At 38.0% G+C, this 25,169-nt stretch overlaps 1 protein-coding gene across 1 annotated transcript; it reads right to left on the bottom strand.

Annotated features, from left to right (window-relative positions):
• Positions 1-458: 458 nt before the first annotated feature.
• On the bottom strand, positions 459-11,972 carry LOC122318683 (glyoxysomal fatty acid beta-oxidation multifunctional protein MFP-a-like). Its single transcript, XM_043136251.1, has 18 exons — positions 11,664-11,972; positions 10,587-10,658; positions 10,441-10,506; positions 10,292-10,351; positions 10,120-10,187; positions 9,959-10,040; positions 7,017-7,072; positions 6,606-6,908; positions 6,432-6,518; positions 5,251-5,425; positions 2,794-2,915; positions 2,541-2,704; positions 2,210-2,464; positions 2,004-2,125; positions 1,766-1,887; positions 1,326-1,474; positions 1,110-1,248; positions 459-703 (listed from the first exon to the last, which is right to left on the bottom strand). The coding sequence occupies exons 1-18, from the start codon at positions 11,764-11,766 to the stop codon at positions 668-670; spliced, it is 2,181 nt and encodes a 726-aa protein (XP_042992185.1). The 5' UTR covers positions 11,767-11,972; the 3' UTR covers positions 459-667.
• Between the last annotated feature and the right edge of the window lie 13,197 nt (positions 11,973-25,169).

Raw genomic sequence — 25,169 nt, 5'->3', positions numbered from 1 at the left:
TCTATTTTATAATAAAATTAATCTTATAAATACATCATATCTAATCATAAATTTCTTACATGAGATGTATTTATGACTAAAGCATATATCTAATTACACGTCCCTAAATGTTCCATCGTTAATGACGACACAAAGGGCTCGAAGATATTCCATTAAGGCAAAGCAATTTCTCATCGGGGTTTTATGTCTGATTGAGCTTGTTCTTTTGTCTTATCAAAGGATTTTTTTAATTAAAATTATTAATAAACAAATAGGAAGAGGTATGATTATTTGCAATTACAGGGACAATACTTTCTGAAGGTGAAAAAAGGCATGCGAGGTTGAACATATTCTATACTCAAATAAACGTAAAATGTGGTTGATTAAAGTGTCGTTTGAACAGTTTATGAGCTCTCCTTTATATTATCAACAAAGATAAAAGCCTATTAATAATTGCAATAATAGATGATGAAAGGTAGTTTAACCGTAACACTTGAGCCTTTTATTATGAATGCCCATATAAACTTGAAATGCTTAGTCTCCAACATCTCATACACATTATTTAGCTCCTCCAGAGCCATCTATCTATTGGTGGTGAAGGGAAAAAGGATTATAGGAAAATAAAAATTATTGCATAAGAAGAACATAAAAGGAAATTCTCGGCCGGCAAAGAAACGAGCAGAAGATCCTACAGCCGAGATTTTGCTTGCTCCGCCGGAGCACTCTGCAAGGCAACAGTGCAAGAACCATTAGAGAGAAAAATAACAGTGAGCAGGGGGAACGAATTTACAGTGTTTATAACTCAAATAATTTAACTCTTCAAACCAGATCGATATTTCTAAAATTTGTGTACTGAACGTGGCCATATTAATCTTGACCCATTATAGATTATGTATATTGTAGTATGGAAGTGAACTAATATGTGATTCCTAGAAAATAAATAAGTACAAATCAGAGGAGTTTCCAAGAGTGGAATTTACAGCCTAAATCAACTAAAAATAATAGGTAATCCCAACTCCCAAAGGATTTAATTCAGTTCAAAATTGGAGGCAATCCCTAGTCCCAAAGTACGTACAGAGCTTCATTTCAATTTTTAGAGATTAGGCAAAATATGATTTGCGATTTCTCACCAGAGGAGCCCCCTTGGCAGCTCTTTCAGCCAAATAGGCACAAGGCTTGAAGAATTCTCCATACATCTTTGACCATTCCTCCAATCTTGAATAGATGTATTTGGATCCAAGAGAATCAGCCCAGAACATAATACCCCCCCTGATCAAACGTAACCCACAGGGTTAGCACGATTTATAGTGTTGAGACCTCTTTCAAAACCAATGAAAATTACAAACCTGTAAGGTGGGAAACCCATGCCCATGACAGCAGCGATGTCAAGATCCGCTGCTTTGACTGCAATACCCTCGGCAAGGACTCGGCAGGCCTCATTTACCACTGGTAAGAATATCATCTCCACAATGTCCTTTGCTGGTAACTTCACCAGCTGTTCAAGTTCAATATATTAAAAATGAGGAGATAGGACACTTCCATATTAAACCATTAATATTATCTTATATATATATATATATATGTACATAATATGTTTCACACGTGCACACATACGTTTCAAGCCATCACCATTTTGCCGTTTACCATTGCAGTAGTAGATCTCCTTAAATTCCCCAGCATAGTAAAACAGACCAGACGCCAAAATATGATTACGTGACAATATACCGTGTCTTTAGGGGTGGGTGTGTGTAGCGCATGTGTGGGAGAGAGAGAGGGAGGGAGAGACCTTAGGGTCAATGGTTACGCCAGAAATGCTCCTTGACTTCTCAATATATTTATATAATTCAGGATCTGGGCTAGCTTTGCGTTTCTCATCATATATATAGAACCCTTTGCGAGTAGACTGACCTGGGGAAGAGTGTATGGTAAACCAAGAAATACTTAAAAGCTGCATACTGAATATGAGTAACTTTAATCAATAATTTAACCACCTGACCCTTCACTCTTAACCAAAAAACTTGTACCTGCTCTCTTATCCTCCTGCATAAGTGGTATAAGCATTGATTTATAAGTTCTCTCAGGAAAATGCTCGACATATTGCATGCCAGTTGCAATTGCAACACCAAATCCAACCAGGTCAACTAATCTGCATGAAGAGAATAAATGTCAGGGCCAGTTAGCAACAAATTAGACCATTTTAAGAAGCAACAAAAGGAAAAAGATGTTAAACCTGAAAGGTCCCATTGGCATTCCAAACTTGGTAATTGCCCTATCGATCTGATAGGGATCTGTACCACGCTCAACAAGCAAAATAGCAGCTTGTGAATAAGGGAAGAACATCCTGTTGACAGCAAAGCCTGTGCAGTTTCCAACCACCACTGGAGTCTTCTTAATTTTTTTACCAACATCTAGCAAGTCAACAATTACTTGGGGAGATGTCTGCTTAGTACGAACAATTTCTAGAAGTGGCATGACATGAGCCGGACTGCATGAGAAGCATAACTAAATGTTTGAGCAAAACAAAATTGCAGACAGAAATATAACTGTAAATCTGGTACTACCTAAAGAAATGAGCTCCCACAATCCGATCTTGGGATCTTGTCTTTTCTCCAATCAGGTTCAAGTCAATTGTGGAGGTGTTACTGGCAAGTATGCAATGTGGTGGGCAATACTTCTCAAGATCAGCAAAAATTTGTTGCTTTAAAGAAACATTCTCAATTACAGCCTGTTCCAAGCATCAGCAACAAATAGTTAATATTTTCCCATTTCTGAATAAACAACAATAACAAATGTAAACCAATGCATTGTAACCACCTCAATCACCATGTCCACATCTTTAAAGCTTTCGTAGTCAAGGACACCTTTGAGAAGAGAGATGGTTTTCTCAAACTTCTCTTGAGACATTTTCCCTTTCTTCACTTGGCTTTGCAAATTGGCTGGATGAAAAGGAATATTGTAAAAGAAGAAATTAACATTTTAAAAACAAACACTAACTGAAAATTTATGTTTACCAGAGCAGAATCTATTTGGATGCATTGAGTAGAATGATTGAAGTGACGGTAAAAGGAAGGTTCTTGTCAGGTTTTGAGGTGGGAAATGAGGATCGGAATAGCATTAAATTATCTCAGCTTCTCTTTGCCGATGACACTTTAATTTTCTATGAACCTAATCAAGAACATTTTTTTTTATTTTTGAGAGCATTGTTGTTATGTTTTGAAGCTGTCTCGGGTCTAAGTATTAATCTTAACAAGTCTGAAATTGTTCCAGTGGGTGCAGTGGCCAATATTTCAGATTTGGCTAATATTTTGGAGTGTGAGAATTCTTCGTTGCCGCTGAAGTATCTTAGTCTTCCGTTGGGTGCCTCTCACAAATCTGTTTCCTTATGGGAAGGGGTGATCGAGAAGATCGAGAGAAGGTTGGATGGATGGAAAAAGCTATACTTGTCTAAAGGGGGATGAACTACTTTGATAAAGAGTACGCTGTCTAATCTTCCCACGTATTTTCTTTCACTTTTCCCTTTGCCAGCAAGGGTTTACTAAAAGAATTGAGAAAAATTATCGCAATTTCTTATGGGGAGGTATAGGAGAGAGAAAAAGTTACATTTGGTTAGTTGGAACAAGGTTTGTCAACCAATTTTCTTGTGGAGGATTGGGGGTGAGAAATTTGAGGATGTTTAACAAAGCACTTCTTGGGAAATGGCTTTAGACATATCATTTAGAGAGATGCTTTATGGAAGAATGTTGTTGAGGAGCGTATGGGGTGAGTTTATGGAAGTTCATTATGAAAGGTTGGGGGAGTTTTTGAAACATTACATTTAAGGTGGGGGAAGGGAAGAAGATTCTTTTTTGGCATGATATTTGGTGTGGGGAATCAGCTCTCAAATCTGATTTTCCCTCTCTCTTTAGGATTGCAAGGGATCAAAATGCTGCTGTGGCGGGATAACAATATTCTGTGGAATGTTGATTTTATCAGAGAGGTAAATGACCGGGAAGTGAATGATGTTTCTGATTTGTTGGGAACAATTTATAATTCAAAAGTGATGCAGGGAAGAGAGGAGGACAGTTTACCGTGGGACCATGCTGGAAAGTCCCAAGTTTTCTGTTAGTTCTTTTTATAAGGTGCTAACTTGTCATTCTGGTTGTGCTTTCCCTTGGAAAACCATTTGGAGATTGAAGGTTCCTACTAAGGAGGCGTTTTTCAGTTGGGTGTTTGCCGTAGGGAAAGTTTTGACCCATGGATAACCTTAGAAAACGTGGTACACACATTGCTGATTGGTGTGTCGTGCAAGAAGGACGGTTAATCTGTAAATCATCTCTTTCTTCATTGTGAAGTGGCAAAGTCTTTATGGTATGAGGTTTTGAGTCGGACAGGTTTATTATTGGGTGATGCCAAAGGAAGTTATAGATCTTCTTGCATGTTGGAGAGGTTTTGAGGGAAGGAAATGTGTAGCTGCCAGATGGAATATGATTCCTTTGTGTTTAATGTAGTGTATTTGGCTGGAAAGTAATGAGAGATGTTTTGAAGACAGAGCGTTCTCTCGGAGAACTTTGGAATTTTTTCTTTTCTACTTTGTGTTTGTGGGCTAGGATTTTTGTAAGGGATGATGATATTATAGTGAATCAGTTTTGGTCTTTTTCCTGCTTCTAGAGTGTAGTAGGTATTTCCTTTGTATACTTTCTATATACTTGGGTTGTGCTTGTTCTTGGTAATAAAATCTCTAATTAATTCTATATATAAAAAAATAAAAGAATCTGGCCCCATTTGGTTTCACAAATGGTCTCAATCCATCTCATCTCAACATCCAAACATAAAACACCATTCAAACACAAAAACTTTTCAATTTGAAATTTTCAACTTTTTCATTTAATTATTACCAAATCATTCGAACTTTTCCAAACTTCCAAACATAACACAAAAAACAATTCAACTTTTTCAAACCCCAAAACAAAAATTATATTAAAAAGATTATATTTTGACAATATTTTAAGTTTATAATATTTTTATTCAACTCTCTCTCCTTTACCCAAAATCTCATAATACATCTTAGCTCAAACTATTTCACTATTATTCACATATCATCTCACTACTATTCACAAATTTCTTATCTCATCTCATTTGTGTAACCAAATGAGGCCTTAGGAACTATAGAGGATTTTTTTTTTTACAAGTCTATGAAGCAGTATGTTACAACATTTAGAAACAAAAGCCACGCTGAAATTCTCAGAGAAACTAATTAGAACCATAATCTGAAGATGGGAATGCTAGCCTCACCTCTCACTCTACCAATCCCAGCCTGCAAGAACTTGTCGTTTACTTCTTTAAGGATGACTGGATAATTACTCAGAATCAATGCTGTTGCTATTCCAGAGCCCATTAGTCCTCCACCAAGAATAGCGACCTTATTAACTCGTCTTGGCACTAAACCAATATTAGTAATCCCCGGTACCTGTTTAGGAATATGAGAAAAGAGAAGATCAGAATTTGTCTTATTTTTTCCAATAAGGAAAATCTAGGAACCTTAAAAAGTAGAAGATATGTTTGTAAACAAGTTTGCAAGGAGTAACCTGGACTACCCTTATTCTAGAACATAGGACTGAATTCATAAGATCATTTACAGAAAGGAATAAAAAACAAAAATTCATGATTGACCAAGACAATTAGATTAACAGTTGTATAGATCTATCCATGCTCCTGACTTAAGTTATGAGTTACAAGGAACAGAACTACCAATCTCTGAAACCTGAAGCTGAACCAGAAATTCCTGATTCAAGGGCCAAGTTTTTAAGGAAACACCAATATGATTAAAAGCATTCTAACCACCCAGGATGGTGTGGTCCACTTAAATGCCAGCTAAACTACACATGAGTAGCATCATGAATGATGGAGCACTTCAAAAATTTTTTATTTTTATTTTTTTTATAAGTAAGTGATAAATGTTATTGATTTGACAGAAATAGGCATAGCCCGTGTACACAGGAAGTATACATAAGAACACCTGAAACAGAGCACTTCGAAATTAGGATAAGCATTCTCATAAACAAGTTAATGCCAACATATTCCAACATGATCAATAAAATCTTGTTTACCGATAAAATAAAATAAAAACATATTCAACATCATACTACCCAATATGGCTCCAAACTTTCTTATTCGTCTATTAACTCAATTCCACTACTTGAGTAGCCAAAGCTTTATTCAAAATCAAATCTTCCATAATAATAAGACTACATATCTGTCTGAAAAGATTCCCTAAATTTAGTCATCGTCCACAAACAGGTTTCAACAGGAGAAGAATTGAAGTCTTGATTAGTATGTACTGTTAGTAGATCAGCAGTCCACACCCCCCAAACCTCCCACCAAAAAAAAAAAAACCCTATTTGAAGGGTTCTTCTCCATACAATTAGAAGAGTAATCAACAATGCTCAAGAAAAATAAAATTTTCATTCTCGAACCTTTGACGTTCCACGTTGAGCAAAGAAGATATGCACCAAACTCTTGGAAGTGTCAGAATGTGGAAGTGCTTGAAAAGCTTCAGCCTCCTGCCAATATCATACAGACCATCAAGCTGTGGCGTGCCACTGCTTTTTGAAGGGGAAAAAAATGGACAAGTAGAGACAGATAAGAACCTTCCAGAGTCCAGCCCGAGGACCAGAAACTATACCCTCTTCAATGGCATCAATGCAAACCAGTGGGTGTTTGAGATTGGGAGCCTGCTTCCGGGCCTGAGCTCTTGCAAACTTCAAAATTTCCCTTGCTTCTCCAAGGGGCTCTATCTTGTCGGTCTTGTAAAGACTAGCAACCCATGGTCTTCTACGGTGAAAGATATCCAAAGCCCACTGACGTGCAATATTTACCAACTCATCCCGTGAAACAATTGCATCCACAAGGCCCAAAGTATGAGCCTCCTCTCCTTTGACGGGCTTTGACATCTATTCAAGCACCCACCCAGAGGTGTTAGAGAAAGATGATTGAAATTTATGTTGCTAGCACTCAAAATCAATAGAGCCAAGCAAGAGAAAAGGCAAATCAAAACATACCAGCATCATTTCAAGTGCTTTTGCGAGACCAACAAGACGTGGAAGCCGTTGTGTTCCTGGATATGGAGTATGCCAACATAAGTAATGATTCTAGAAGATTTTCATAACAAGCTTCTTTATACATGTATTATTCTCTCTCTTTCCTTTTTGCATTGACCTCTCAAAGCCTAAGTAATTAAAGAATGGCAAAAAAACGTCTATGGAATTGACTCTAAATAATAGACTGGCAACAACATTGGTCAAATCTATTTTTCATATGTTGCTTGACAAGATCTAGTTGATTATGTTTTTGATAAGTAAGAAAGTATATTAATAAAAGAATAGGCAAAAGCCATGTTCAGTACAAAGAATGCCCTAGCTATGTAGGAGCAATAGAAGCAAGATTATAATGAAAATCGTGGCCATTAAAATTAACGGCAATGGCCCAAGTACAAAGGGTTCTAAAAAAGAAAGCTTTCAGCTCCTCCATCGATCTATCTGTCCTTGAACGTCCGTTCGTTGCGCTCCTGCCACACACACCACATGATGCAAATAGGAATCATCTTTCATATAGCCTTGATCTGGTTGTCGCCTCTTAAATCTGTCCAGCTAGCTAGGACTGTCACTACTATCTCAGGCATAACCGAATCCAAGTCTAGTCTACGAAAAACCTCATTCCATAACCCTCGAGCTACCTCACAATGTAGTTGGAGATAATCGATAGCTTCGCCCCCCCTTCTTACACATGCAACACGAATCTACAATGATCACCCTTTGTTTGATCAAATTATCTGTTGTAAGGATCTTACCCAATGAGGCAACCACACAAAAAATGCTGCTTTGAGAGGGGCCTTGTGTTTCCAAAGCCTTTTCCATGGAAACGGAATAGAAGGCTCATGTGTTAGAGACTTATAAAACGAGCTAACCGAAAACATGCCTTTACCTGTAGGTATCCACCACAATAAATCAACATGCTGGTTACTTGGTTTGGTTGAGTACAAAAGGCTAAAAAAGGTTTCAAAACTGTCCATTTCACAATCTTAGGCCGCCCCGCTAAAATTGATGTTCCACTGGATTTGTTCCCCTACCATCACCATGACTTTCACCACTGAAGCATCTTTGGCACTTGCAACCCTGAAAAGGGCCAGAAATAGATCCTTAAGTGCACCACTAGCACACCAAGTGTCATACCAAAATTTGATTCTGGTATAGCGAGAAAAGACCTCCCATCCTCGTCTGATATTTTTCCACAACCCCACTCCATACACCCCTCTTACTTCGTTAGAACACCATCCACCCCATAATCCTCCATACTTACTCTCAATCACCATCTTCCAAAAAGCTTTTGGTTCTTTATGATATCGCCACAACCACTTACCAAGTAGCGCCCGATTAAAGATTCTCAAATTTCTAATGCCCAAACCACCATTCGAAATAGCCTACAAACCTTCTCCCACCTTACTAGGTGAAATTTGAACTTTTCGCCAATTCCACTCCAAAAGAAATCCCTTTGTAATTTCTCGATACGAAGCGCCACACTTGCTGGAATAGGAAATAGGGACAAAAAAGAGATCGGTAGATTAGATAATGTACTCTTTATCAGGGTAATCCTACCACCTTTTGACAGGTACATTATCTTCCATCCTGCTAATCAACGCTCTACTTTCTCAATCATTGTATCCCATATAGAAGCTGCTCTCGAGGGGGCCCCTCTAGTTGATTATTGTAGCCAATGCTTTAAAAGAAGGCCCTTCGCACTAATGTAAATGGGCAAAGTCTTTGAAAGAAGAAACCAGAGGATAAAATTATGCTTCTTGTTTAAAATAGCATGACCATGTTCAAGGGAATCCAATTATAGTTAATAAAAATATACATGTTTTTGTGCAGTTAAATCTGTATGTCTTTATGAACATTACATAAGTCAGTAATGAACGACATATACTGTAATTTAACCCCCCCCCCCAAAAAAAAAAAAGCACGATGTGATTGGCTAAGCCATTCTGCTTGTCTAATAAAATATTGCTCAATTGATAAGCCATCCTCAAAACAAGACCATAAACAAAAGCCAAAAGATATACCATCTCTACTCTTGAGTAAAAAGCATGCTCTCACCAGTTTTGTGGTCAGCCAACTGAATTACTCTTTTGATAATTAAAATCTAATCATCTTAACATAGGTCCATAATATAGTTCTCACAATGTACAGCCCCCACTAGTATTTCTCTTTTATCCTTCCCTCGTCCTTATTGTGCCTCTGTTCAACCACAGGACAAAAAAAATCTTAACCAACTCCCTCCATTTTCTTCCAAAAATGCTGTATCATAATGTCTCACAAATGCTGATCTCTTGCACTACACAAGTTTAATAGTCTCATTTGCTAGCTTGATTGTATATGGGCTACTTCCATCTTCCCAATTTATAGCCATAATTCTGCCCACTTCTGTGGAGGAGCCATCTCATGCTGCTGTCCTTTAAAAGCCTGCCTAAGTGCCAACTCAACAAGGCTAAACAAGTGCAGTTCAAAGGTAGCACCATTCAAAATTTCTTCAACATTGGAAGATCAATGCAAAATAATGAAATCGATTATCTAGATTTTGATTGAAAATATGCATCTAGGATCTTCATTTTGAAGATACCCACTTTGCATATGAATGGTGTCAGATCGTGAACTGCCAATCTACATAAAACCAATTAGTGTTAGGGAAGACACACTCAAGTCTTTTATGGCATTCAACATCACACCCTGCTGGCCTGTTTTTAGAACAGTTGCATGAGCGGTATTGTGGACACCCCCCAACAAATAGAAACTGCAATTTCTATGTTACAGTGTTGCTGTTACTTATCAAAAAATAGAAACTGCAAAATAATAACTTCAAAGTTCTGATTCAAACATAGGAAACAGATAAAACATAATGATTCCATCAGTAGTATATATTAAAAATAAAAAGGACAAAGCAGACTTACCTCCAAATCCAGGAATTAATCCAAGCTGAAGTTCAGGCAACCCTAATTGAGCAGTGGGAGTTGATACTCTAGCATGGCATGCCTGATACAGAAAACTGAGAATAATGAAACAACAAAGTTCAAAGATACCCTTCCAGTCCAAGAGAGATGGAAATACATACCATTGCAACCTCTAATCCTCCACCTAAAGCAAGGCCATCGATGGCAGCAACCGAAGGCTTCCTTGCAGCTGAAAAACAAAAGCAGATGATCAATTTGTGAACAGTTATCAAGCAATTTCCTTGGAGAGCAATTCTTAAACAACAAGAACTCGAATAAAATCCAAATATGTACCTTCTACCGTGTCGGAAATAATCTCTATAGATACATAGCCAGGTTTTGTTTCACTCGCCACTATAAACACAAAACAAATCATCATTTCAGGAACCGAGAGAGAATTAGCAGTTAGCAGAATATGAAACATGGAAAAACAGCTAACGTACTCGATCCATTTCGAACTCCTTCAAAAGCTGTAATATCAAAGCCACCAGAAAACTTGCCCTTTGCGCCTGCTCACATAAGATGCTAGCTTCATATCACAATCAACACCAATGCTGGACAAGACATATTAACAAATCTTCAGACTCACCGGTAACAACGATGGCCTTCACATCATCTCTTCTTAAGGCCTCCTCATAACAATCCTTTAAGCTGAACAACACTGAGAGAGAGAGAGAGAGAGAGAGAGAGAGAGAGAGAGAGAGAGAGAGAGAGAGATCAGATTAATTAAAAGAGTGCTGCTAGAGTGCTGCCCAGTACTGACCGCTGGGCGTGCCCCCTAGGCCAAATTCCCTTTCTAATTTTTTTCATTTTTCTTATTCATGTTTTTTTAACATGTTTAAATATTTTTAAAAATAGGAAAAAAATACCAATACACTAATAGTCACTTCTTGAAAAAAATTAAAAAAAATAAATATATTAGTGGTCAAAATGAAGGGACAAAATGGAGGGGCAAAGTAGCATTATTCTAATTAAAATTCCAATGTTTTGAAGACAAGACTAATGTTCTCGCCCTGCACCGACTCAAACTTTGGAGAAAGTGCCAGGAAATAGGGAAAATGGAGTCGGATTCTATTGATCCAAATATGAATTTTTATTTATCATTGAAAAAAGCCCAAAGTGAATCAAGCTTTTAGGACCAGAAATATTTAATCCTTCACCAAGTTAAGGCTTTATTAATGACCAAAAGAGGTTTTTTCCATGTGCACATAAAGTATGCATGAGACACATCTAACAAGAAAAAGACACATAATTCACCAAATAATGGGGCCTAAGATCTAAACAACTGATCTTAGTTTTAATTTCACAGCCCTTTCGACTACTCATAACGTCTAATGTGGTATTACAACTGCAAATAACACAAACAACAAACAATTTATCTGTAAAATAAACAAATAAGTTTTGATCCCGCTGATTGCTATCATATTATTAATTTCCATCCTCTACCCACAAAAAAAGTTTCCAAAAATCCACCCCAAATAGAATTGGCAAAATCAACCAAAGTTCACCCGAATTTGAGAACTCGGCAAGAAATGAAAACTAATAACGCATGCAAGTTTAATTCTCCCTGAATAAACATAAAGAGGAAAAACACAGTTCTAATTTTCAATGGGTACGAGGGAAAAGGGCAACCATGATAAGAGTTTGGATCAAGGAAAAAGTATACCATCAAGGGAGAGGGAATTAACAGGAGGATTGATTAGGGTTATGAGAGCCACTCCATCGGCTCCCACCTCCATGACCGTTCTTCCCTTTGAGCCGCTACCCATTACGTGTATCTGGTATGCTTCTCTCTATCTCCGTCTCTGTCTCTCTCTATCTGGCACTCCGCACAAATAATTGAAATTTGAAGCTAGTCCTATTCGAGCTTTTAGTTCTCTGATGGGTTTGTTGGGACTTTTAATTATCGATAGAGGAAGTTGGCGTGTGCGAATTACCGTAGATAGTGACGTTTTGGATGAGTTCGTAATAAGGAAGGGCTAATCTTGGAACAAAAAAAATCGAACCGGCGAACCCCGTGGCGTATATACGTCTCTATGGATGAGGAGGTTCGTTAATCCCAATCCTGCTCCTCGACAGTCGCGGCACGCTCCATTGGCTCCTGCCCATTAGGCATTAGCTCTCGATTAGCTCGAGAGTCGCGGCACGCCAAGTACAATTATACACATTGCATACTTTCTGTATATTTTATTAAAATGATTAATTATATTAATTTTTTTAATATATAATTAATTATATTAATAAAATATATAAAAAAGAATTACATATAAAATTTTTATTAATCTTATGGTAATTGATGTTAAGCAATTTCACATCGCCCGTTGCAATGTTTTGGGTGTATTAAAAAAAATTATTATCAAGACTAAGAGGTTAATTCAAGATCAGGGAAATAAGTCAAATATCCATTTAGCTTGGATATATTTAGTTTTGAGATCCAAATTTTTAATTTTTTTCATTTTAAGAGTATGTTTGACAATATAACTATTCTCAAATATTTTTAAATATATATATATATATATTTTAAATATCATTCAAATATAAAATAATTTTTAATTATATGTTTTTATCTACTCATTATTTAATTATTATAATTTTTTTAAATTTTAAAAACAATACTATTTTTAAATTTCAAAATAAAAATTTTAACTCAACTATTAGGACCGTTTGAATAATTAGAATATTATATTTATATATGAATAATAATAAAATGTGTTTGAGTTATAATTTGTTTCCAATCCAAATATTATGATGAGCATTTCTTTTATTTTTTAATGAAGGTTTTTTAGTTTAGAGTATTTCACCACCCCTTCTTGTTTATAATTTAGGATAATTGATAATTTAGTATGATATTAGAGTTGCACTTCTAAGGTCGAATCCTGTCTTTATTTTTTTTATTTTAATTCAAATATAAATATTTTTTTAATTAGTGAATCAGACAATGATGCATTTAACACTCCATTTTGTAATACGAAGATTGTGTCCTAATAATAATCTATATGGCTAGTCTTATTGTTTTCTTAAAGACAAAAAGGGGTAAAAATCCCATTGACCTAAAGCACAAGCGGTAGGGTTACAGGTTTCTCACGCATTGTGGTGGCAAGCGGAGCTTCCTCATACGTGATAAGTCTTTTGTTTTATAAAAACAAAGATCAAAGTATTTTTTTTCGTTGAAAGTTTCAAAATCCTCACGAGGGTCGTGTTTCTCCGACGGCAAGCCACGTAGGGATAATACGTTAATGTCGTGGCCTACTCTGATTGATTGCCTGCCTAACGTTATAATAAGTATTCCTCTAGAAAAGAAAAATAATTATGTTTATTTATCTTATCTGGCAGATCGGATGAGAATGGCAAGCGGTTGATGTTTCCAAGGTTGCACGATTGTCGATGTACCGTCCTCAATCTTGTCCACTGTATCTACTTGCGTCAGCAATGTATTAAAATAATAACCTTGTCAGTATAAATCTGTCCCACCATATTTTTGTATTTTTAAATTTTTTATAATTTTTTTAAAATTTATTAACTTTAATCTAATTAAATTATTTTACTCATTATACATAGATCAAATATTTAACAAAATTAAAAAGTATAATATATAAATTTATGTTTATAATTTTTCATTAAAATAACAAAATATTTATTTTTCTCATTTTGATAAAATTTTACTTTTATACTGATTTTCTACTCCAACACCATTGTCAATATCCCAATAAAAATCGCCTTAAGATAAGATCCTAGACATATATAGATATCTGAGATCGGACCAATTAAGGGGTTGAGCCTAATTTTGGAAGACTTTTTTGGGGGTCTAATGCATACCCTAGGAAGATTGCGGGAATGACATGGGTCAATTGAAACGTGACTCACATGTTTCCATTTAACTAAACCATGGCTTAGCTCTGACAGCCCTACGATACTGCTGTTGGCATGCCCTAACAGCCCTACAACGCTATCGCTGACATGCCCTGACAGCCTCACCGGCCATCGGCATATCCAGCACCATCAGAATGTCTAGCACCATCAGCATACCCAGCAGCCCATTAGCACGTTGCCATGGCACATCCCCGACAGCTATGTAGGCATGTCATGACCCTCGCCATGACACGCACTTAACAGCACCATCAGCATGTCATGGCCTTTGCCATGACATGTTTCAACCGCATAGACATATCGTAGGCCACGCCCAGGACAACCCAGCTGTCATGCCATGGCCCTTGCCATAACATACCCATGTCAGCACCATAGACATGCCGTAAGCATGTGATGAAGATTCAAGAAAAGCCATTTGCAATACCAATAGGAGGGCTAAGCATGTTGAGGGTAGAATGGTTGCATTGGGTTGCATGCACGGCTCAGGTGGTAAGGGGATGGGCATCCAAGACAAATGTAACTAGAAGAGTTTTATGTGTTGGCTAATTCATTAATTTTAGGGATTAGACGACAAGATGACAAGGTTGGATGACAAGATAACAAATTCCTAAAAAATAGGTTTGAAGGTGCCATTTATGGTAGTAGCCGGCCATGATCATTTTATTTAGGAATTTATTTATTTTTAATATGTTTATGTTATTTCCTAGTTTAATTCCTAATTTATTTTCTAGTTAATTTCATTTATTTTGAGCATTAGATGTTGTTTCTTTAAACTTAAGATTCCTAAAACTTAGGAGTGGATCTAAGAGTGAGATCTAGATTTAGATCTAGGTTAAGGGAAGAGAGAGGGAGACATGTGGCACCAACCCTAGGGGGATTTCCTATATATATTTTGCTTTGCATTGTTATTCAATCAATAATTGTTATGTTTATTCAATGAATGTGAATTTTCTCTTCAATACTTTTAAGAGTTAAGTGCTATCCTGAGCTAGTCTTGATTTTCACCAACAACCATTTTGGATCTTTGTGTTGCCTTAGGTAACCTTAGATCTAACCAATCAACAAGTAAAAAACCTTAGATCTAATCACCAAACGCACCAAAGACAAGTAAGTGAGAGTGGGGTTTCCATCAATTGGTACTTTCATTGAGAGATGCAACCCAAGAAGAAGAAATCATGGCTAATCGGTAACCAACTCATAGGGAGTGTATTGAGAACATTGAAGCTGCTTTGGAGGCACAACAAATCGCCACAATGAAAGGCTTGGAAGGATTGAGGAGGTGCTCTATCAATTAGTAGATCAAATGAGGAATGGAGAGAGAAGATGCCATAAAAGAAGAGCTTATAGTCCCGAGTGTTCCGTTAGATCTAGAAAAAGCCAACGCCATGAGAGGGTGGATGATTCAGATTCATCTTCTCAAGATTCCTCAATCACTCATGAGGAATTCACCAGGGAAAGTGAAGGAGAAGAAGGGAATCGTGAAGAGAGGAGAGGAGCACGTAGGGAGAAAATTCTCAAAGCAAAGATGGACTTTCCAAAATTCAATGGTGATGACCCGAGTACGTGGGTTAGTAGAGCCGAACAATATTTTGAGTACAATCACATGGAGGGCCATGCAAAAGTGTCATATGCTAATGCCATTTACTTTCATGTGGGAGAGGCCAATTAATAGTGGCAATGGATGGGCGAAGACATATGGGGCTCAAAAGTGGGAGTTGAAGTAGAAAAGGTCCATCAATGAGCTTTTGAGGAGATTTAGGCCAACCGAATATATGGATTACCACGAGACTCTCTCAAAAATCAAGCAAACTGAATCTTTAAGAGATTATCAAAAAGAATTTGAGTATTTAGCCACTAGAGCACATGGGTGGTTGGAGAAGACCCTTATTTAAAACTTTGTGGGCGACTTGAAGAGCAAGTTGGCAGCGGAAGTAAAGTTTAAAAAACCAAAGACTTTGATGCAAACTTTGGAGGTTGCACGAATCAAAGATGATCAACTTCAAGATTTAAAGAAGAGTATCCGGTTTGAAGTGAGGAAACCACCCCCAATGGTTTCCAAGAGTGGTACAAACGAGACTTTTGGCAAGGACTTCTCACCGGGAGGTCCTAGTGGAACCACATCAAGTGGATCTAAGCCCTTACCTGCGGGGTGAATAGGCTATCTTGGGAAGAGATGCAATGAAGAAGAGAGAATGGGCTTTACTTCAATTGCAATGAGAGGTTCATTATGAGCCACAAATGCAAAGCTAAGCAAATCAATCTCATGGAGGTGGAGTCCGAGGAAAAGAAAGATGTAGCAGAGGAAAAGTAAGGCAAGAGGAGTAAAATCAACAAGAGGCCGTGGGGGGAGACCCTCAAATTTCTATTCATGTTTTGGCGGGTGTTGTCGGGCCTAAAACGATAAGAACACAAGCACATATTGGCAAGATGGAGGTAATGGTACTTTTTGATAATGGTTCATCTTTGAACTTCATCAATTCAAAGGTGGCCAAGAGCTTGGGGTTGTCTATGACTTCTATCATTCCATTTGAGATCAATGTAGTTAGTGGGAAAAAGTTGATGTGTAGAAAAGTTTATAAAAATGTATGTTTGAAAACACAAGATCTTGAGATTGTGGTAGTCTTGTTTTTTTTTGCCAATTGTTGGGTTGGATGTGGTGTGGGTGTGCAATGGTCAGAGGAGTTGGGGAAGATCGTGGCGGATTATAAAAAAATGACTATAGAGTTTATGATAGGGGATAAATGGGTGATCATGAGAATGAGAGGAAGAGGAGGATGCAAGACCACATGGCCTAGTGAGATGGAGAAGATCTTGAGATAAGGGGGTAATGTTTGGCTATCACATTGGCCTCCCAACCAAGGGGCATGAAGTGGAGGATGGCGGCTTGGAGAGGGAGTTAGCGGCCGAGGTGCCTCTTGATTTGAGGGAGTATGTGAGGAGATGTGACACTTGCCAAAATGTGAAGAGTGAGAGTAGCAAATCTAAGAGGTTGATGTAACCCTTATCAATCCCTACTCAAATTTGGGAGAATGTTACCATGGATTTTGTGGAGAGGTTGTCACTCTCAAATGGTTATGATGGGGTGCTTATATTTTATAAATTGAGGAGTTCACCAAATAATTTAGTGGATGTGGAACTTAGAGAGAGGGATAAAGTCTTGAAATATATCAAGAAGAATTTGGTACGTGCTTAAGACTAAATAAAGAAGCATTTTGATAAAGGGATGAGTATGGAGTCATTTGAACAGGGTAAGTGGGTATTTCTCAAGTACCTACCAAGAGAGCACAAGGCACTATCTAAAGCAACATTGAGCAAGTTGAGGGCTAAGAATTTTGGTCCATATCAAGTGTTGGAGAAGTGCAGACAGCTTGCATACAGGCTAGATATACTGGTTGGGGTTCACATTCATGCTATTTTTCATATCTCATGGCTAAGGAGGAAGGTTAGAGATCCAACCAAGGTGGTGAGTGAAATGTCCGTGGTGGATGAAGATGGAATTATGACAATCCAACCTAAGAAGATCATGGAGTATAGGGTTCTAAGGAAGGGTGGTCAAGTGAGAACCGAAACCTTGGTTCAATGGAAGGGGTTTCTAAGCGAGAATGCTACACGGGAGAGTGTTCGGATTCTCAAGGGTCAATTTTCAGAGTTGGACCTTGAGGACAAGGTCGATCTTGAAGGATGAATGATTGATGGAGATCCGAGAAGAGCCATTCGCAATGCCACTAGGAGGGCTAGGTGTGCTGAGACTAGAAGGGTTGCATTAGGTTGCATGCATGGCTTGGGTGGTGAGGCGATGGGCGTCTAAGACAAGTGCAACTAGAAGAGTTTCATGTGTTGACCGATTCCTTGATTTTAGGGATTGGATGATAAAATGATAAGGTTGGATGACAAGAAGGCAAGTTCCTAAAAAATAGGGGTGGAGGCGCCATTCATGGTGGTGGCTTGCCATGATCCTTTTATTTATGGATTTATTTATTTTTAATATGTTTATATTATTTCCTAGTTTAATTCCTAATTTTTTTCCTAGTTAATTTCTTTTATTTTAGGTATTAGATGTTGTTTATTTAAAATTAGGATTCTTAAAATTTAGGAGTGAATCTAAGAGTGATATCTAGATCTAGATCTAGGTTAAGGGAAGAAATTGGAGGCATGTGGTGCCAACCTTAGGGGGATTTCCTATATATATTTTGCTTTGCATTGCTATTCAATCAATAATTGTTATGTTTATTCAATGAATGAGAATTTTATTTTCAATATTTTTTAGAGTTAAGTGCTAGTCCGAGTTAGTTTTGATTTTTACCAACAACCAATTTAGATCTTTGCGTTGCCTTAAAGTAACCCTAGATCTAGCCAACTAACAAGCAAAAAATCCTAGATCTAATCACCCAACACGCCAATCACAAATGAGTGAGAGTGAAGCTTCCATCAGCGTGCCATGGGCCCTCAAGATAGCCCAGCAGGCATGCATGGCCCCAACCAGGACATGCCCTTGACATGCGGCAACACCCAGCTGGCATGTCCATGCCATGGCCCAGCCATGACATGCCCGTGACAGCCCATGGCCTGGCCATCAACACGCCAAGGCCATGGCAAGACATACCCAACACACACAACAGTAGCAGCAAGGCTAGTGGCATACCTCATTGATTGAGCTGAATTATTGCATTTTTAATGCTTTTGGAACCAATATATATTAATTCTTTCATTACTTTATAATTGATTTTATATGAAAAAATGAATAAATCAAAGTTATAATTTTAATTGATTAAAAGCATGAATTTCTGCTTTAATTTTATCAACTGTTGATTACTATGGATTATGGTACATATCGCTCGAGCGGCGAGCGAATTTAGGCAGATTCAAATGCTCGACTTCCACTCGATAGTGGGCTCGCGTGGGTGTGCGGGAAAGGAAATCGCTCGAGCGAAGGCATTTGGCCGCTCGAGCGAAATCAGGCAGAGTGGAACGCTCGATGTTTGCTCGACCCTCCGCTCGAGCCAATTTAGGCAGAGTCGAATGCTCGATATTCGCTCGACACTCCGCTCGAGCGAATATCGCATTTTACAGATTAGTATTTATTCCGCCGTCGGAGTATATAAATGATTTTTTACATCTTATGGCCGACTTTTGGCCTGGAAAACGCTGTTTTGATTAGAGAAACACTTAGAATTTATTTTTCCTTTGATTTTCGTTCAGATTCGGAGAGGAGGATTCATACAATCGATCATTCACACAGCTACACAATTTTCACTGGATCATTCACTCACACTGCAGCAGATTGAAGAACTCCTTGAGGGGTCAAATTGCCACTGCAGCTCAGCCTCTTCCACCGCTTCGAATCTTCATCTCCATTCAATTGGCTTGATCTTTTCAATTCTCTACTTGCTATTTCATTTCAGTTTTGAGTTTTTAAATTACTTTGGAGAATTTTGATTTAGACGTTTGAGTAATTTATTTGTTATTCATTTAATTCATGTTATTTATTTTTATCGTTTCGTTAAACTTTCATTTTAATAGTGATTACAATTACGGTGGTTTAATTTGAGAATTTATGATTTGAATATAATGATGAACCCTAGAACATTGATTTTGGGGCTTTTCAATTTTCAATGCATGTTTTGTCAATTATTTCCTAATTTAGTTTAATTCTTAATTTAGTTTTATTAATTTCTGAGTTTAATCTATTAGTTCTTTACATTCCAATCCGACAATCAAAATCTAAAAACATGAATCTAGTCCATGACTAGTACCCTTTTTCATCCATTGCACATACCATTATTTTATTTTTTCTTTGTGAAGTTTTTCACCATTTTCAACGAGTTTGATTTTTAAGTAACTTTTCCTGAGGAGACGATTTAAGAATTTATTTCTAATTATTACATGACATCCTCCTGCACTTGGGATAGCTTTAGTGCTACTCATTTTTTAGTGAGTCAAGTTTTTGACGCCGTTGCCGGGGAAAGTATTTTAGCTTAAATTTAAACTCGTTATTTTTGTTATGCTCTTTAAACTGATGTTTCATGTCATGGGTGAGGGACAGTTCAAATAGGTTGTTTAGAGTCACATCGAGTGTTGAGAGTAGTATACACAGTTTGGAGATAGATAGCTCTTCTGTCTTTTCTATTAGTGAGTCAGGTGAGGAAATTGAAATTGAACAAGAAAACATGGCTGCACCTGCACCACGCACTCTTAAGGATTATTTACAACCCACTCGCACCACTACACCTTCATGCATAGTTTTATCTGAAAATGTACCTAATTTCTCTATTAAGTATGGCATGATGTCAGTGATACCTCATTTCCACGGGATGGATTCTGAGAGTCCTTACCAGCACTTGACAGATTTTGAGTTGGCTTGCACTACTTTTATCACTAGGGCTGTTACTGATGAATTCATTAGACTTCGTTTATTTCCTTTTTCTTTAAAGGATAAAGCGAAGATTTGGTTTAATTCTTTGAGGCCTAATTCTATTTCTAGTTGGTCTGATATGCAGCGTGAATTCTTACAAATTTTTTTTCCTTTTCAGAGAACTCAGTTTTTGCAAGAGCAAATCAGCTAGTTTAATCAGAGACCTGATGAGACCTTTCAGGTCAGTTGGGAAAAATTTAAAGATTTGGTGAACATTTGCCCACATCATGGTTTTGAATCTTGGAGGTTGGTGAGCTATTTTTACACTGGTTTCACTCCAGAATGCAAGCAGCTTGTTCAGACAATGTGCAATGGGGAGTTCTTTAGCAAGGAACCTAATGAAGCACTATCATTTTTTGACTACCTTACTGAGAGCGCACAACAGTGGAACACTCGTACTGATCGAGTTCCATTAGCAGCACAGCCACTGAGGGCTATTTCTGGAGGGGGCAGATATGAGTTTAAGGAAGACACCGATGTTCAAACCCGAATAGCTGCATTGACTAGAAGACTAGAGGTTATGGAAATGGAAAAAGTGAAGGTTGTGAAAGTAGTAGAGGCATGTTCTATATGTGCTGATTCAAACCATAAGACCCAAGACTGCCAGATTATGCCAGTATTTCAAGAATGTGGGTTTAAGCAGATGCAATCAGCTAACTGGGTTAATAGAGCACAGAATAAGCCTTTCTCTAACACGTATAATCCGGGGTGGAGGAATCACCTAAATTTCTCATGGAGAAATGATCAACCTGGTCGGTCCCCACCACCTCAGCAGCAGCCATTTAATCAGGGTGCTCCTCAGCACCAGTATCCGCCATATCAGAATCCTCAGAGCTATCCTTATGTAGCTCCTCCTGGATTTCAGTCTTATGTAGCTGCACAGAGTTCTCAGCCTTCATCATCTGCAAAGAAGACTCTATATGACAGTATGGCTCAGATGGCCAATACACTTAAGCAATTCATGCAGATTCAGGCCACCACAAATAATCAGAATACTCAGGTCATAAATAAGTTGCGAGGCACTATTAATAAGATGAGCACAACCTTGAGCACCTTAGAGAAAGGAAAATTTCCAGCACAGCCTCAGCCTAATCCTCAAGTATATAGGCAACAACAACAGCAAGTGCATAATATCTCAGGGGATGTTATGGAGACAGCGAAAACAGTTCTTACTTTGAGAAGTGTGAAGGAAGTTCCCCAACCAGAGATGCCTATGGACACACAGGTAATTGGTCCTACACCTGAAGATGTAATAGAGACTGATGAAGTTGAGAAAGAACCAGAGGTAGTGAGACCAGAGCTGAAGAAACCTGTGAGTGCAGATGTTGAGACTAGTAAGGGATACTAACCTGTGGTTCCCTTTCCTCAGAGATTGGTAGCTGACCAAAAGAACAAGTATCACACGGAGATTCAAGAGATTTTCAAGCAAGTGAAGATCAATATTCCACTCTTGGATGCCATACAACAAGTGCCTTCATATGCAAAATTTTTGAAGGACTTGTGCACAGTGAAGAGGAAGCTGAATGTGAAAAAGAAAGCTTTTCTAAGGGAACAAGTTAGTACATTGATATTGAGCGAGACTCTTCAGAAGTTTGGAGATCCCGGCTCTCCCAACATTTCCATTATGATTGGTGAATCACGCATTGGGAGAGATTTACTTGATTTGGGGAGTAGTGTGAATTTGCTACCGTTCTCAGTATATGAGCAGTTGAGATTGGGTGAGCTGAAAAAGACGTCCATCATGCTACAGTTGGCTGACAGATCAGTTAAGGTACCGAGGGGTATTGTAGAGGACGTGTTGGTCCAGGTGGACAAATTCTACTACCCAGTGAATTTTGTGGTTCTTGACATGCAGCAGCTGGTCTCCACTATTTACCAAGCTCCTGTCATCCTAGGAAGACCATTTCTAATTACATCAAATGCATTGATCAATTACAGAAGTGGAGTTTTGAAGCTTACCTTTGGAAACATGGCACTTGAGTTGAACGTTTTCAACGCTTGCAAGATGCCAGCACATTTTGATCACCTAACTGGGCCATGCACACAACAGCAACATGCCTAGTGGCAGGCCCAAGCCACCAGCGAGGCTAGTGACATGCCTAGGTGCACATCAGCAGTACACGACCTGGCTATGACAACTCCAGGGCCGTGCCATGACATGACCAGCGTGCACAGTAGCGACCGAGGGAAGTTAGTGGCATGCCAGCCCTGCGCATGGCCCCTGCCTACGCCCCACAGCTGTAGAGCCTAGCCCCTACCTAGACCATGCCATTTCTATGCATGGCACCTGCTTGTACCCTTTAGCACCAACGCCCTAGCCCATGCCTGGGCCATGACACACCAGCAGGCACGCCACAACAAGTCAAAGCCCAGGCTACCTATCTGGGCCATGCCACCCATGTCAGGCAACACCAGTGGACAGCCCAACACCCAAGCTCATGTTTGGGCCATGCCAGCCACACACACAGCCTGCCCATAGGCCAGATCAAGCCACCAAGGGCCATTGCTATGGGCCCCATGCCACTATCATTTATTTATTTTAGTCATTTCATTATTTAGGGAACCTATTAGGGTTTCCAACTAGGTTAGTCTATAAATAGGATCCTTAGCATTTCATTTTACATCTTTGATCTTTGATCTTTTGGCATATTCTCTAGAGAATGGTTACATTGTTCTTGAGACTATTTTCATTGCTTATGCATTTGGGCTACTTGGGTGCAATTCATGAATTCCAAGGAGATGATCATCACCTTACAATACGTGAATATGTGGTGATTCATTTATCTTTTTCATCACTGTACAATTCGTGAATTGGTATTGAATTATTTATCAATCTTATGAGTATTTTCCTTTTTTCATTCAATTACCTATCTTTGTTCTTATTTATTTCCTAGTTTGTTAATCTATATTGTCTAGTGTATCAATCATATCCTAAGCATTATTCTTACTATTATTTGATTTCTCCAAATATCCATATATACCAAAAAGAGAGTTTTCATCATTCCTTTGTTGAGTCATTTATTCTTTGTTCATATATATTTTCATACTTGTTCATCTAATTTTCCATTGATCTTAAATTTTCTTGCATCATCTCATATTCCATACACAAATCACGCCTATTCCATTCCATTCCATAATTTCTTAATTCTTCATTCATATAACATCCTAGGTCTACCATTCCCAAGAGATCTAGTCAAATTACTCATTACCACATACTTTCCATACACATTCTTACCTACCAAACACTTCATAAACATCCATAGATCCAAATTCCATCATAAATCTATTCCATAAATCCATAAAACCCTAGATCTATCCTAGATCTATTGCCTCCAACAAGCCTAGCCATAAACCCTAATTCCCATAAGGATATCCTATATTTTAGGAAACCCTAACCCTAACCTCCACCAATTCCTAAATCATTTCCTAAAACCCTAAAACTATTCCTACACTTTTGGATCTCATCCTACACATCACAAACCCTAAGATCATTTCCATTTTTGACCTAACCAAAAACCTATACTACCCAAAACAACTCCTCCAAAATTTGCAGCCATATCCATTCAATATTCAACCCTAACCTCACTTCACCATACCAACCCTAAACATCATCCAAGTGGTGCCAACACCAAGGGTCATCATCAACCCGTCTTACATCACATCAAACACACAAATCCATCAATTAGATCACCATAACTCATTATCATAATCAAATCCATCACTAAACACCATACCTTCATTAACTTATGAATCCTTCATTGCCATAAATTGTTCAAGACCAAGCAAGACGACGAGAAATAGTTTGTCATCCCAAGGCAAAACGAGACCAAAAGATCATAGTGTTTAGGAACTTGACCGAGGTCCCTAATACACCTGACGTGGAGAATTCAGTCTGGTCACCACGTCATAGTTTTCATCCTTTGTCCATCACCAGACACCTCCAACACCCCTTTCCCTCAACGAGCACATCTTCTCATATAATCTCTGGCTGCCCCCATCGCATTGATAGGGGCTGTAATTAGGTACGGTGTTAGAGAGGCTCAAATGCATGTAAAAAAACAAAAAAAAAAAAAAAATAGAAAGTTAGAAAATAATCTACCTAGCTACCCCATGTGTATTTGAATTTGGATATGCATTTGGATGTACCATAAAGGGCGAGTAGTACAAATTTCCTAGACTATAATATCCCTGAATATACAAATAAAAATACATTAACTAATTGAAAATATTAGACACAACATTTATATTATTATCATGACCAATGTCTATCATACATGAGTCGTTGGAATTGATGTAGAAGGCCCGGGTGGCCTTTCATCTCCCTTTTTATCCATCACGATATTTCAATCAAGTTCATAAAACAAAATTATTAAACAAAAATACATAAATCATTTCACCACTTTGCACTTCTAAATTATTGAAACGATTAAATTATCATATAGTTATCACGCAAAAAGGACAAACCCTTTTTTGGTTCAATGCAATTATAGGCCCTCTAGATACTACATGATCATAAATTACCATCAAATGTAAGGCATGGAGATTTCTTCTAATGATGTTGCACTATAAATATCATGTGGAATAAATCCTGAGAGGATTAAAACCTGCCCGAAAGATCTCTAGTTTGGAACACCCCCTAGTCCACTAGGAATTCAGCCACTATGATCATTGAAAGAGAAATTGAAGAGCTGGACAAATGGAGAATTAGTGCAAGGAGAGGAAGGGATAGAGCCTGTTAAACTATTGTTTTTGAGGATGAGCTGGGGTCAAGTTCCATGCTCGTTGGAGGAATGAGGATTGCAATGTCCCATTGAACTGATTGCTAGACATGTCAACTATGTGAATGGAGTTGGCCATCCATTAGATGAGCTGCCATTACAAGAAAATAGTAAG

This window comes from Carya illinoinensis, chromosome 1 (assembly GCF_018687715.1).
Source record: "Carya illinoinensis cultivar Pawnee chromosome 1, C.illinoinensisPawnee_v1, whole genome shotgun sequence".
NCBI classification, from domain to species: Eukaryota; Viridiplantae; Streptophyta; class Magnoliopsida; order Fagales; family Juglandaceae; genus Carya; species Carya illinoinensis.
Note: the sequence above shows the minus strand (reverse complement) of the source record. Positions and strands in the feature narration are given on the sequence as shown.

What these genes read in the sequence shown, in the direction of transcription:
- LOC122318683 (XM_043136251.1), bottom strand. Translation starts at nt 11,766, where the DNA reads ATGGGTAGCGGCTCAAAGGGAAGAACGGTCATGGAGGTGGGAGCCGAT. An exon ending in TATTTCCGACACGGTAGAAG is followed by an intron (nt 10,188 to 10,291) that starts GTACATATTTGG and finishes TTTGTTTTTCAG; the next exon opens with CTGCAAGGAAGCCTTCGGTT. An exon ending in TGGGATTGGTAGAGTGAGAG is followed by an intron (nt 2,916 to 5,250) that starts GTGAGGCTAGCA and finishes CTTTTCATCCAG; the next exon opens with CCAATTTGCAAAGCCAAGTG.